The sequence below is a fragment of the Molothrus ater genome, chromosome 14 (assembly GCF_012460135.2).
Source record: "Molothrus ater isolate BHLD 08-10-18 breed brown headed cowbird chromosome 14, BPBGC_Mater_1.1, whole genome shotgun sequence".
Taxonomy (NCBI): Eukaryota; Metazoa; Chordata; class Aves; order Passeriformes; family Icteridae; genus Molothrus; species Molothrus ater.
In genome coordinates this window covers 15,550,007-15,564,298 of record NC_050491.2, presented here as the reverse complement: position 1 = coordinate 15,564,298, position 14,292 = coordinate 15,550,007, and the positions used below count along the sequence as shown (strand labels likewise).

The 14,292-nt window shown below is 39.8% G+C and overlaps 1 protein-coding gene across 1 annotated transcript in view; it reads right to left on the bottom strand.

Annotated features, from left to right (window-relative positions):
• The window catches only part of LOC118698660 (connector enhancer of kinase suppressor of ras 2-like), a 172,964-nt gene that overhangs the window by 102,198 nt on the left and 56,474 nt on the right, over positions 1 to 14,292 (bottom strand). The window contains exon 3 of the mRNA XM_054516354.1: positions 7,912 to 8,075. Within this exon, the coding sequence (XP_054372329.1) occupies positions 7,912 to 8,075 (164 nt within the window). The remainder of the gene's footprint in view (positions 1 to 7,911; positions 8,076 to 14,292) is intronic.

The following is a 14,292-nucleotide window of genomic DNA, read 5'->3' as shown; positions in this document are numbered from 1 at the left end:
CCAATATTTTCCTTTCATATGCCCCACTTGAACTCTTATTTCTGTGTTTGCAATAAAAGATCAGAGTGAAAGACTTACCACCCCAGAATTTAGAATTTAAAATTACTCAGCTCAATTCCTCCATGAAAGATTGGTGTTTTAGAGGCATTTTTATGAAACCAAAGCAAACTTGCAGCATCTGGATTTTTATGCTTTACTCGGAAATTTTTTTGTAAGATTTGCATGTATTTGATTAAAAGAAATGTAGACATCCAGCAACACATTTTATCATGAGTAAGAGATGACACAGGATGAAAATATTACAAGCATCCTTCTTTCTAATTCCTTTAGTGTAGAAAGAAAATGATGGAAAAGAAAATGTGAATGGTCTGCTGCACAATTTGTTCATGTGTCACTGCAAGGCTGTTCCATACACTTCACATTGAGATTCTAGAAGAGCAATAATTCATATTAATTAATTGGACATGTCAATTCTAATTGTTCCACAAAGGCTGGGTGAGCATCCTTAGGAGACCACAAGGGATCTCCATGTTGCTGCAGAAAAATCAAGTATCCAAATCTTGGCTAGTCTGAGGTTGGGGACTCAGGAGAGCTTACACAGAGCAATTTAGGTTAAAATTAAGGTTAAAACATTAAAGTTGGCATTCCTGCTTTCTGCTCTCCGCAGGTATTGGCAGAGTGGATTATTGTGCAGGAAAGGATGCCTGTGAAACCCAGAGGAATCAAAGCACAAGAAGCAATGGACAGTCCCTTAACAGTGCACCATGCCATGCTGGGGCAGCTGGTGTCAACAGAAACACCATGAACTGGAACAGGGTGTTGCTATAAAGGTTTTTCTTTTATCCCTGTGCAGAGAAAATGTCCATTTCTTTATCCCCAGCAGTGACTGGGATCAATCAGCCTTGGAGAAACCAGACACCCAGAAGGGCTGAAATTACAAAACAATCCCTGACTTCCAGTTCCAAGCCTCAAGGGAAATCAAAATTATGTCAGAAATGAGTGTTCCATTAATATCTTCTAAACCAGGGATAGAAGAACATATGGAAATTATAATATAATACTATTATATTACCCAACATGGGTTAAAGTGAATTTCAGCCCTAATGCCCTGCCCTACAGAGTTGCACACACATGGTTTTTAACCCCAGCTCATTACCTGCCTATTCATTTGCATGAATTTCTACTCCTGCATTGGCCTAATAAGTAGCAATACAATTTAATTGCAATTATTCTGGGGGGCTGTTCTCTGCCAGTGAGTTACAGGAACTCACAGCAGGAAAAGGAATGAAAGGTTCAGGATCAGAATACCACAGAGCTTACCCAGACACAGAATCAACATGAAATGCAATAATGGATTATTATAAATGGATTCTTTTATAAATTTCTAAATGGAAATAAGTACATTTCTTTCTCAGAAGCATTCACCAGCCAAGTCTGCCATGGATTGGGATTCTCATTCTCACTGCTACTTAAACAGATGCATTTTTAGAGGAAAATTACAAGCTTTGGAACAGGTTTAACACTTTGAATAGAACATGTTTCTCCCTATTTTGTGAAAAAGAATTATTGTGTGACAAGAGGAAACCTCTCAACTATGTCAAAAGACAGGAAAAACAGAAGTTTCTTTCCTCTCATTTGCCTGCTAATACTGCCTTGCTCCAGAGGCAAATGATGTGCAAAAATTCAAGTAATTAGCAGCAATCAACACAGCAAATTTGTATCTTTCCTGGTTTTTTAACCTAAACAAAACCATAATTAGGAAGAATGCAGAAATAGCCTGAAGTCATTTATCTGAAGCTTGATAACCCAATATCATTGTTTGTGGGCAGGAGTTAGATGTGGTCTCCTGGATTTCAGCTGCCCTGCATTCCCCTTTGGACTGTGTGCAGGAGCTGAAATTTGAATAAAATGCAGCCAACATCCTTTCTGCTATTTCTACTTTATGCACCTCATATTATGGCAAGGGATGAAATTCTCCCTGGAACACCTGAACAGGACCATTTCCAGCTTGGCCACAGGATAAACACACATCCTATAACCAGAGGGATCTGGGCCTTCATCAGAGTTGTGCGGCCATGGCTGCTCTGCAGGGGTGATAAATTCAGAGAGGATAAAGTTCTCCAGAGAGTCCAAGCCTAAGTTTCTAATGTATTTAACACAAAAACACAAATCCAAAAGTCAGTTTTGTCCTAAATTCCTTTTGTAACAACCCTGTGCTTGGGTACCTCTGAAAATTTTGCTTGCTGCACTTTTGTACCAGCACTGCTGGGGCTGCTGCAGTACCCAAAATATTCCTGCTGGGTGTTACTGTGGAACAACTGGTGTGGAATCAGTGGTCCTTGAAGAGAACCCTGAGAAGACATCAAGAAAAATTCCCCTTTACTTTGTTCTTTGCTTAGATCAGCTCCCAGAGCTGCCTTTAGCCTGGTGATTTTAGGAAGGATTTCATTTTGGTGGTTACTCGACACAAATAATTTGTAATTACATCCAGACTTCTCCAGCACACCTTAGAAAAATCATGAAACTTTGACTCTTCTGTCGTACTCTCCCCAGTAGAACAGAAGAGTCAAGCACACGCCTGTAAAATCCCAGGACTTTAGGCTACTCTGAATTGTTTGTACAACTATTATCCTCCTTCAATGTCCTCATGCTAAGAGAAATCTGAAAATGCCAAAATTGTCAACAGACTTAAAAAGGAAAAAAAAAAACCCAAAAAACAAACCCATACCCAGACAATCTTAAAATCAGTTATTTTCCCAAGTTCCATGATTTGAAAGGCTAAGAATGAAGCTGCTAATTAGACTAATCAAAAGACGATACACATGTTCTAATATGTGCAATAATTAACCCACTCAATTCAACAGCATTAATCAATGTTTTGGCACAGCACAATAAATAGCACTGGACTGCCAAAAGCTGAACTTCTTTTCCAGTTGAAATTAATAAAACTCTCTGGATTCATACATGTTTGTGGAGACAAAAATAATTTGTGTGCCAGGTTCCTCATTCCACTGAGGAGATGGAATCTCTTCATCTCTCACCAAGAGGGATGACATTCCATTCCAAAAAATGAGATTTATTTCCACCTACTCAAGCATCAGTATATATATAAAATGAAGACTTTAGTCTAGAATAATTACCTTTGAATATTCCCTGAAATATGGGTGGAAAGAAGTATTTGATGCATAGAATGACTTGTTAAATGTGAAACTTGTTCACAAATCAGATGAAGTAAGAAAAAATACTTCCTAATATACTTGCAAAATTGACAAATCAAAAAGTCGAGTATTAGCAGAAGGAAAAATTAAAAGGGTCTCAAGAGAGATCATTGTAGGTGTGGCCATTAAAATGGTATTAATTTAGGAAAAACTTGAATTATTTTAATTCAGAAGAACAATGTTATCAATAAATACAGAGGCAGCTATGAAAGACTTCACCTTCACCATGAGTGCTTCAAAATAAATCACTGCAAATTGCTTTCCCCCTGACCAACAAATTCCTATTGTACTTTTCTTAGGGAGATGCTTAATAAAGAAATATGTTAGAAAAAATTATAGGGGGGAAAGTTTGTTTGGTAGCTGTGTCCCATATATTATTTTAAAACCCCCAAATAATTATAAAAATAAACTAAATTCCTGCAGTTGTTGTAAACATGTTGACCATGGTGACTCTGTTGTGCCTTCTGGTGGAAACCCCACCCTGCCTGGATTGTGGCCTTACAGAAACTGCAGACAAAGTTTCTAATCTTTATTTCTCCTTGAAATTTCTCCCCAGCACAAGGCCTTATTTTGCAAGTTGAATGCCTGTGAATTAACAGTACTTTTAATTACTTGAGATACAATCTCTGTTGGAGCATTCTTTTCATTTCCCATTCATTTTGCATCCTTCCATTATCAGTCTTTCTTCCCTGTTTATATTTTAATTCATGCAGGCTTTAACAATATACTGACTCCAATACTGTCCTAATTAAATTAAATTTACTTGCAGACTTGAACAGCAAGCCATGTTGACCTCAAAATTATTCCTTTTTATTGCTTCCAGTATACTTGACTCTCTATCAAAAAGTTCTTTTCCCCAGACCCTGCTACTTTTGCAGATTCAGCCTCTCTGCAACAAGTCCTCCAATAGATATCCCAATTAATATTTCAACTTCAATAAAGTTACAGTCCAAATTCAAGTGGCCCACAATTTTTAGTCCCTAAATGTTATTTAGGTCACTTCAAATAAATAATTGCAGAGCAGTTTCTGACCACCCTAGCAAGAAAGGACTTTGATGTTCCAGATTGGACTTTTTCCCCACAGCCATCATTCCCAATTTTCTTCATAATTAAAGCACAACTCAAAACTGCCTCTCCAGAATGGTCAAAGAACTGAAGCTGAAAGTAAAGCTCACCTGTGACTTTGCATTTCATAGCACATGAATTCACCCCTCAGCAAGCCCCAGATAGTGCCTGCACTTCCTTTCCTACAGAGAAAGTTCCTCTCACCTTTTGCTCTCTGATTTTACCCTTTCATAAAGGAGATTATTTTAACATTTGAAATTATTTAACTTTCAGGCAAAATACATACACTTCTACATCACCATATTGCATGGGAGGACTGAATACTCTTATTATTCCCTTTTCACATTTCTGATATTTTTTTTTTCCCACATCTTCCAGTGTGGAATCTTTTCTAGCCAGGATTCTCATATGAATTTCCTATCTGAACTCAGCTTGCTTTCAAAAGAAAAGTGGATGTAAAAATCATGTCAAGGGCTGAAGCACAACATAACAAATCCTCCCTGCCTTTAATAATTTACATTTGGAATCTGGCTAATAGGTGGTTTGGGAAGAATAAAAAAACAAGAGTTTACTCCTTTAGTTTTAGTTTCTTCTTGAATTAGAACTTTCTTCACAGGTCAGCATTTGGTTCTGGGGGTGTTCTCCATGCTTGCATCTCTGGAACTGCAGCTGAGGCACCATTCTTGGTGTAACCCCACCAAAACCCCACCAAAAACCCAGTGCCCATCCCACAAAAGCAGTTGCCCTAAGACCCTCAGGAAAGGCACATTCCAGCGTGTCCCAGGGGCTGCAGCTCCCCCAGTCCCATTTCCCTGGGTTTCCTGGAGCAGCAGAGCTGTTCTGCAGTAACCCCTGCCCAGTGTGAATTCCTGACCACCCTGAGCTTTCCTGGGGGGTTTCTGCAGGGAAGATTTCTCCTGTTCCCACAGCCCACCCTGCAGGGATGGACTGCAGATCCTGCTGAGGCTGCCTGGGGAAAATGGGTCGTGAACATGGGCTCTGCCCACTCCAAGCAGAAATCAATCCAGAAATCCATGCAGGGAAAAAAAATCAATGTTCATTGACACAGCCCAGGCAGGGCAAGAGCAGGGCAGGGATGGGGCAGAGACAGGAGCAGAGACCCAGATCCACTGGGAGCACACCAGGATGGACAGAGGGGACAGAGCAAAGTGCTGATGGTGCCTCCCCTCCACAGGTAGGATTTTAAGACCAGATTGTTGGAATTGGTGCTTCCCTGCTCTTTTTTCCATAAAAAAGTTGAAAATAAAATTCAAGTATTTATATTTATGAACGTACAAATGGAGCTTGTGCTCTGCACCTGTCCATACTTCCAACACACATTAAAGAGGGCATTAAATTACTGATTCCTGACTGCCTGGGGCTCTGTTTTACCTGCCCATAAACTGTATTGAATTTGTAATGCAATTCAGTGAATCAGGGGCAAAATTATGTATTCCATAAGACATTCTGATTTCAATAATTTCCTATATGTCAACTCCTGTTCAGTGGCATAAACAAAATAGAGATACTCTTTAGCCCCTTTAAAAGTTACATTTAAAATAAGATATTTCCTCAGGTTTTTGCACTAGCTGTTCTAAAAATCCATATCAGTGAGCAGTTCTGAGTCACAATTTTTTCTAATTGCTTGGCCAGCAGTCAGACATTAGTGCAACAATCTATTAATTTTTCAAGAGTAGCACAGAACAAGAAAACAATAGTGAGATTTTAGAAATGTATTTCAACTCATAAAGGCAGCATCAGCTCTCCTCTTATTCAATTATTGCCATTATTTAAAATAATTAAAATGAGATTCTTAATAATGCTTTTCGATTACATGGATCCAAATCCTAATAAAGGAGTACAGATTTAAAATAGATTTTCTACTGAGTCTGGTAAAACTTTTCTGTGATCCTACAAGAATTGAAGAAGATGATGTACAGAGAGCCAAGGAGAAATGTCAGAGGCAGGAGAACACCCCCAGGAGCAAAGCTGCAGGCAGCAGAAAAGCACACGGAACAGGCAGGGAGAGAAACATTTAGAAGCAGGAAAAAAAAAAGAAAAAGGCATTTTAGAGCCAGAGTGAGAAAGGAAGAGAAAGGGCAGAAAAGCAGGAGGCAAAATAAATGATACCAGGAGCTGGAAAATCCCCATCCTGCCTCAAAAGGAAAAGTAAGGTCAGGAGGCAGCACAGCAAGAGTTGCACCATTGACCAGCAGCAAGAGGTACATTTTCTGTGCTTAAAAAAGGAAAAAATTCACAATAAAAGAGTCAGCAGGGCCCTCCTCAGGGACACCTGGGCTGAAGGGAGATGCTTTCCCAGAGGGGGCTGCTGTGTCAGGGGCACAGAGGGCTCTGCTGGGGTGACACAGAGTGACACAGGGGCTCTGCTGACTCCTGGGTGTGGGACACAGGGTGGCCGGGGAAAAGCTCCCCAGTTTGGGGTCAGGAGTACCCAAAAGGCCCTGGCTGTTGGGGTCTGCAGCACACACCTGCCCCTAGAGCATCTCCCTGCTCCTGCAGCACACACCTGCCCCTAGAGCATCTCCCTGCTCTGACAAAGTTGTTTCATTTGGAGGGGCAGATCTCAAGGCACACCAAGGGTGTTTTGTTATTCGAGGTACAGGAAAGAAGATGAATAATAAGAGGTACTTAATTTTTTTTTTCCCCAGATCAAGTGCATTTTTGCCTCACTTTTTCCTATCTTACTTCTAAGTGCCAGTTTTCCTCTTGGAAACAATTTCTCTTTATCAAAGTCCCACAGGATACTCCAGTTATTCAAAAGCAGAACTCCTGATAAAGAGGTAAAATACAATGATTGTCATGAGTCATGTGCCTATGTAATTTTATTATTTTGTGTTTTAATATTTTCGATATTGTTTCACATATCCACCTACAGGAACAGAAGTCATTTTTGTCTTTAGAATTAAGTTAATGCATCACATTTTATTAGCTGGTAGGAATAAAATAGTAGAGGAAAAAATAATTTTTTGATATCAAATACTTTGCTAAGAGTTTAACCAAATTAGTAATCTAGTAATTAATAATATGAACAAATAATGTCCTTCCAAGAGCTTGTAGGTTGCTGAAAAAACCCAAACCCAACTTTTAGTCGACACACGTGTCTGTCGACTGTGGATAAAGTCAATTTTACCACTCAAGTCTCATCTTAAAGCTCATTTTAAACAATCTTCCAGTCTAATTAGCATTCCCTTCTGGCTGTGTGGTACCATCCCTCTGAATGCTGGCATGGTTAAACCACTCAGGTCTACTTGGTTCAGTGCAGTGTGGCAAATGTCAGTGAAATATGAGGGCATATGGCACATAATTACAGAACCATATGGATGCCAGGAGTGATAGTCAGCAGCATTTGAATGCAGGACCAAGAAAGTCAGAGGAAAAGCAATCAAAGACCATCAGACATAATCATTAAATGGATAAATATAGTTTCTGTGCAGCTGAGAGAAGCCAGGACATGTCTGTCCTTTACTGAAGCAAAGGCTGTTTGAGCGTGTGGCCGTAGAGGAATCTCTACATTATTTTTAGTTTGGTTTGGTATTTTAGTTTTTAGTTTGGTTTGTAAATTTATAAACAGAGCTGACCAAGGTGAGTGATGCAAGGAGTCACTTACCAATGCACAGAGCAGATCCACTGCTTCCAGGATCAGCTCCTGGTGGCCAATGCGAGTCACCCCCAGCTCCTCCAGCTCCTGGTGAGTGATGTGCAGCAGCTGCTCCCCATTGATCTTCTCTCTCTCAAAGTTCTTGATGTATTGCTGGAGGCAGTCATCGAGGCCTGGTTAGAAAAGCCAACAGCACAGATTCAGATAGAGGAGAAAAACCCAGGGAAACAGTTCTGTAAGCTCAGAAATACAGAAATCTCTTGGGAGTGCAAGCATGCTGCCTTGTTTGGGGCTGTTATGGAAAGCATGCAATGAAAATTATAATTTAACTTAGATAACCCAGCACAAGTTGCTAAAGAGAGAAGTTTATATCACTGATGTTATTTTCAACATTTTTAAACATTTTAATAGTAATTCAAAACCTTCATGGAGACAAGGGAAGGACAAAGCAGCACAGAGAGTGGCATTATAAAAAACCTTTTTCTCGTGATGTCACAAAGACCTAAATATAAGTTTATCTTATGATTAGGAACAAATCCTTCCTGTAACTCTTCCAGGACTCTTCAAGGTCATAGAGTTTGACAGTCCCTGATCAAGAAGAGTTTTTCAGGCTCAGTAACCACCCATACTGACTCTGCTACAACCACTGCCAATTCTCACCCCAGATTATCCAGATTTCTGAATCCAAACACCACAAAAATGGTTTTGTTGCAACACCTCCAACTAAGAACACAATTTTACCCATGCACAAGGAAATGTTCCGTTTCACCCTGAAACTTGATAGGGAGAAAATAATATTTTGTTTCTCAGACCAGAGAAGAAACTGATTAAGGACGCTGAAAGATTTTTCTTCCCCCAAATCTGTTTCTAAACCACACATGCCTTGAATTTCCAGCCAGAACAATGAGTTGAACACAGGGATCTACTGCTGAAAGCTACATAAGGTCCCTCAGAGGTGCCTCAAGGACTGTCAGATTCAACAGAAATCTGATGTGCACACGATGTTCTAGAGAGCTACAAAATGCACCTCCAATAACTCCATCGACCAAGGAAAGTAAAACTCATTCTCAGTTATTTGCCTTGCAGTGATGCAGGTAAATCCAAAATCCATAAAATTTCAGAGATCCAGAAAGCACAGAAATAACCAACTTGGGCATTTATGACAGAGCTTTGAAATGTAATTTCTGCACACAGCCATCATCAAATAGACTTTGAGTTTGCAGAGCAACTGAGAGAAAAAGAGTTCTGACACCTTGGATGGGTGTGCTGGGTGTCCCCACTCTACACCCCAACAGCACAGCTCTGGTGGGACAAAAGGACTGTGATGAGAAGGGAACAAACCAAAGTGTTTGTCCTCACTCAGTAAATACAAGGGGACACATGCAGTTCCATTTAATTAACTCTTCTTTCAACACAATCCAATTATGTGCTCTGCAAACCGATAGTCCTGAGTTATGTTATAGATAAAGCTCATTCACCAAGTCAAGTGCACAGCTTTGTGTTCACTTACACCTATGTCCCATACAAAGCTAGTTCAGTGATAAAAATGTCATATTTTATGGTGTAATTCAAAAGCATGAGGTAGTTTGGGAGATTTTTAAAGCTCGAATCAGCAGTCTGTAACTAATACCTAAACCTTTTCTCTATTCTAGAATGGTCTGCAAATAGGAAACAACTTCTTTGCATCTGTTCATTATTTTTAATGATCTCATGAATGATTTTACATGAGTATAGTTGAGTTCAATTGGCTGAGTCACTGCAAATTCTCTGTTTATTATTTAACATTTTAAACTCCAAGCTGTTGCACATTTCTGTTCCCTCTTGCTCCAGAACAACTCTTAAAACCATTTTAGAGCAAAAATTCCTAACCCCACACCTCCCAGATTTGCTTTTAGTGGACATTGCCCCACAACTCATGAAAAAAGTCCCAAAACTGCTACTAGACGTAATCTTCAACAAAAGCAAATTAATTTAAAAATTTAGGATCAGTGGCCCCAACAAGCATTTGTAGCATTAAGAGAGATTTAGGAAAATCCAAGTGAATGTGCCACTGTGAGAAGTGTGCAGTCAGATGTATTAAACCTGCCTTTGTGCCAGGAGAATGTATGACAGCAGAGCAAAATATCAAATTTGTATTATTTGTGCTGCTCTGTAATAGCTCCCCAGGGCACCTTTACAAGGCATTTACTTACTGGTGCAAACAGTGTGGCAGTTGACAAGAGAATATAGAAATATATCATTAAAGGGCCAGGCTGTCTCAGAGAATGACAGCACTTAATAAATACACACCAAAAAAGAGAGATTTGCCCATTGCTCTCTGCTTTTCTGTCTCTCTGGGAGCCAAGTACTGAAACATGAAACATTCCAAAGCAGGAATTCAGCATCAGGAAAATCATCTTTATTTTCAGGGCTCCAATTGTTTTTACATGAAAATATCCCGGATGAAATTAGAAAGGGTAAGAACGAGCTCATGTTGACTCACCCAAACCAAATGAAATATTTATTTCCTCAAGCCTCTCAGGTCTCATTAGTGCTCTTTATGCATTTTCCCTCAGCATCATTTCTGTTTACAGATAAGTATTAAAGCAGATCAGATTCATAACTGAAGAAAGAAGGGGTTTTAGCTCTGCTTAGATGTAGGTAAATAAAATTAACCCATTGGTCCCAAGATACACAACATCAGCGTCAGGCAAGAAACACAGAAATTTGCAGTTCTCTTGCTGCACATTCTTATTTTATTTGTATGCATTTTGTAACTAACCAACATCTCCTTCAGAGTACAATAAAGTGACTGAAGAAACATTGTTTAAACATGGATGTTTTACTTTCAAGTCAAGGCTTAACGCCCATGATGAGAAAATTACAGTTGGGGGTTGGAGAATTTTTATTTCTCCAACCCAGATGGGCTCAAGGAGTTAACTCACTTTAACAGAAAATCAATGAAGGTTGAAGACATTTACTAATCTCTCAGTGTTGTTTGAGAGGACAAGAAAAAAGGAGTTATCCATCAGCCCAAGTGCTGACTGAGTCAGCTGGGAAGCAGCTCTGGCTGAACATTGCATTGAAAGCTGTATAAACCCTTGTGCTCGGAAAATGAGGGAAATCAGGGAAAACATCCCATAAACCACATCCACCTGAAAACTCTGACATTTTCCTGCTGTATGGTTGGATGCCATGATCTCAAAAGTCTTTCCAACCTAAAAAATTCTATGATTTCATAGTCTCTCTTTCCATTTTTAAGTTTAAAAGAAGATCATATTGAATCCACATGGCCTAGGAAAACTTTATCTCCATATTCAAAGAGCAGAGGAAAGGAAGCAACTCTGATATGTTGACTGCAAACTTATTTTGCAAATAGAGCATCTAAAGTCAAAGTCAAGAAAACATGAATAAAAAGGAGTTAGAAAACAGAAAATTGTTAGGGAGAAAGGACAGCAAAAGAAGATCCAGTCAGCTTGAAAATGTTTATTTTTAGAAATGCATAATTAAGGAAAAAGGAATAATTGAAACAGAAAACAAAGCAAAGCCCTAAAAATATCTCTAAATCTGATTTAGGTACTCAGAGCAAACATTACAGAAGAGATGCCACATATTGTGGGCAATAAGGTTCACTGAGATTAAAATGAATCTTCCCATCCGTGTCAACAAATGGCAGGTTTGGTTTCCATTAAAAGCACAAACATTGCTGCCATGTTATGCAAACATCTGTCCCTTTCCCTCCACTGTTGGACAGAGATATTGAAAATATTACCATTATTTATTAAAATATCTGTCCCTTCCCCTCTGCACTGGACAGAGACAGTGAAAATATTACCAATATTGTAAAAATGACTGTAAAATAAATGAAGAGAAAGCCCAAGGTGTTGCCTTTTATACAGGAATGGCACAGCCAGCACAGCTCTCACAGGAGAACTGCAGGAGCCACAACTCTGTCACATGTGATCCATCCCAGAAGAATTCCTAAGTTTAAAATCTGTAATTTCAAACTTTTCATCGATCTCTCCATCACTTACAGGCATTTATTCACTTCTCCTTTTTTCCTATATTTTAACAGATTTTTGTAACTTACTGAAAACTACTCTGGCTTTTTAATCTCTCCTAAAGAAATCCTGCCCAAAGGATGAGCTTGTTGCTGCTCCATGAGAATTCCCAGGGGAAAATGCAGCAGCTGGCAGGAGCAGCAAAGCCTGGCTGTGAAAGGGGGGTCAGGGCAGGGCAGGTCCTGCCAGCTCTGCCTGGCACAGACACAGCAGCTCCCACAGGGGCACTCCCTGGCACAGGAGGGGATGCGAAACAGCCCCTCTGGTAGGAAAATGCAGTGGTGCTTTTAGGTTTTAGGGTGAAAAAGAAGGAAATCAGTTGGTGGGAATGCAATGACCGATCCTGGCTTCAGCCCTGCTGCAAGAGGAGTGAGATCCTCTCTCCCATTGAGGCTCTGACAAAGCATTCAATGGTTCTCCTGATCAAAACCATATCTAGAAATTAAAAGTACACAGCACAACACTAAACTCCCATTTGCACAAAGGCCTATAAATAAATATAGTATAGAATCTGAATATAATATAGAATAAATATAACAAAGAATCTCAGAAGTGTCTGTGGGATCCAAAGGACAAAAGCTGAAAGTTGATGGGATGGTCTGTTTGCTCAGAAGAATTACACATTGGCCTGCCAAGACAAATTAATAACCTATTAATGTGCCTCATTTGACTATTAAAAGCTACAAAACAGCACTATCTCTGGTCTTGCAGAATGATGACTTGTGAAAAATCAACAGATCAAAGTGAAACAGGAACAAATATCAATTTTCTAATGTTGATTTGCTGTTTCTGGACTTACAAGTCTAGAAAATCGGCTCTTCACTCATAGGAAATGTAAAATCTCTCACTACTGTGCTGAAAATTCTCTGATTAATTGGGGAAGGCAGCATGAACTTCTGCTCCTGTCACAACCTTCAGTTTATATATGCAGATCTGCTTAAATACATCCAGCATTTAACAGCATCCACAGGCTCAGTCCAAGTGTAATTTTTAAAGAAAGCAAAAAAAAAAAAGTTGGGTTTGGTGTTTGTTTTGTTTTTTTGGTTTTTTTTTTTTAAACCAGGGATATACTCCATATAAAGCAATATTCAGCAGCTAGCTCGAAAGATCTGGAAGGAATTGACTGGCTGGCTGAGAGACTGGAGTGAATTCATGCCTTTTCCTAAATGCAATTTTATTGAATACACACATCAATTCAGCCGTGTTCTTGATCAAAACCCCTTTGATTTATTACCCTGGGCTCAGGCACGGTGGAGCCTTTCCAATTCTTACGTAACTTGTAACAAGGAAAATCATCAGGTGGGTATTTTTGCCAGTGACGTTCGAAAGCTTTTTAAGAATTATTCAGTCCAAATAAAGAAAAGGCATAATCCTCAGGGCCATGTTCACACTAAGCTGACTCTCAAATACCAGATATTTGTTCTTAAGCTCTTCAGGAGGAAAAATCAAAACTATTTAGAGCATCAAGAGAAAAGTATCTTCATACTACCACAATTCAGAAAGAGACAGATGGAACGGGTTTGAAAACACCAAGCCTGGAATATTTCAGGCCTCAACTCTCCTAAACTTCAGAGTATATTTGAAATCTAAGGATTGCAATACTTTGCATCTTTAAGCCTACGTGTCACAAACCTGACCTAGAGAAATACAGTAGCTAGATGACAGAATTTCGCCAAAAAAAAGTGCATTTAAAATCACAACATATCGATTTTAAATGTAGAAGAAATTCACAGCGGAAATTCACCACCACAGAAAAGGACAAAAAAAAAAAATTCCAATTGTTGTGAAAAGAAGAATGCCTCAATTCTGGCTTTATGTGACCTTTGAATGCTTGACTGTGCACGTAGAATGTGTTTAAACGTTGCTTCCCGGCTGAGTTTCCTCTGCGTCACTGCGATATTCACAGGGATACAGATGGATGTTTTAGATGCAAATACAGGCAGACTTGTGCTGCTTGAATTTACAGATCCTCATCTGCATGAACAGGAACTGGGGCGGGATGAGCACCCTGAATTGATGCTTCCCAGGCACCAACTGACACCAAAAGTGTTGGCTGCCATTCCAGGCTGCAGCGTGGGTGGAACTGCACTGGGCATAAACTCTCCACTGGTGTCAGGCCACTGCTGCAGGCTGGGCAGTCCATGAGCTGCTGCCCTTGCTCCATTCTCTCTCCTGAGAGTGTCAGATCCACAGGAGCACCAGGATCTGCCCTGTCCAAGCCCCCTGCAGACACTCTCAGCTCCAGGATCCAGCTGGGCTCTCGACAGCTGGAGCACTTCTGCATTTCTGGCCCTTCATTCCTGCTCCTCATCCTCATCCTGCAGCTGTCCCTGGCTCAACTGTGCCAGCC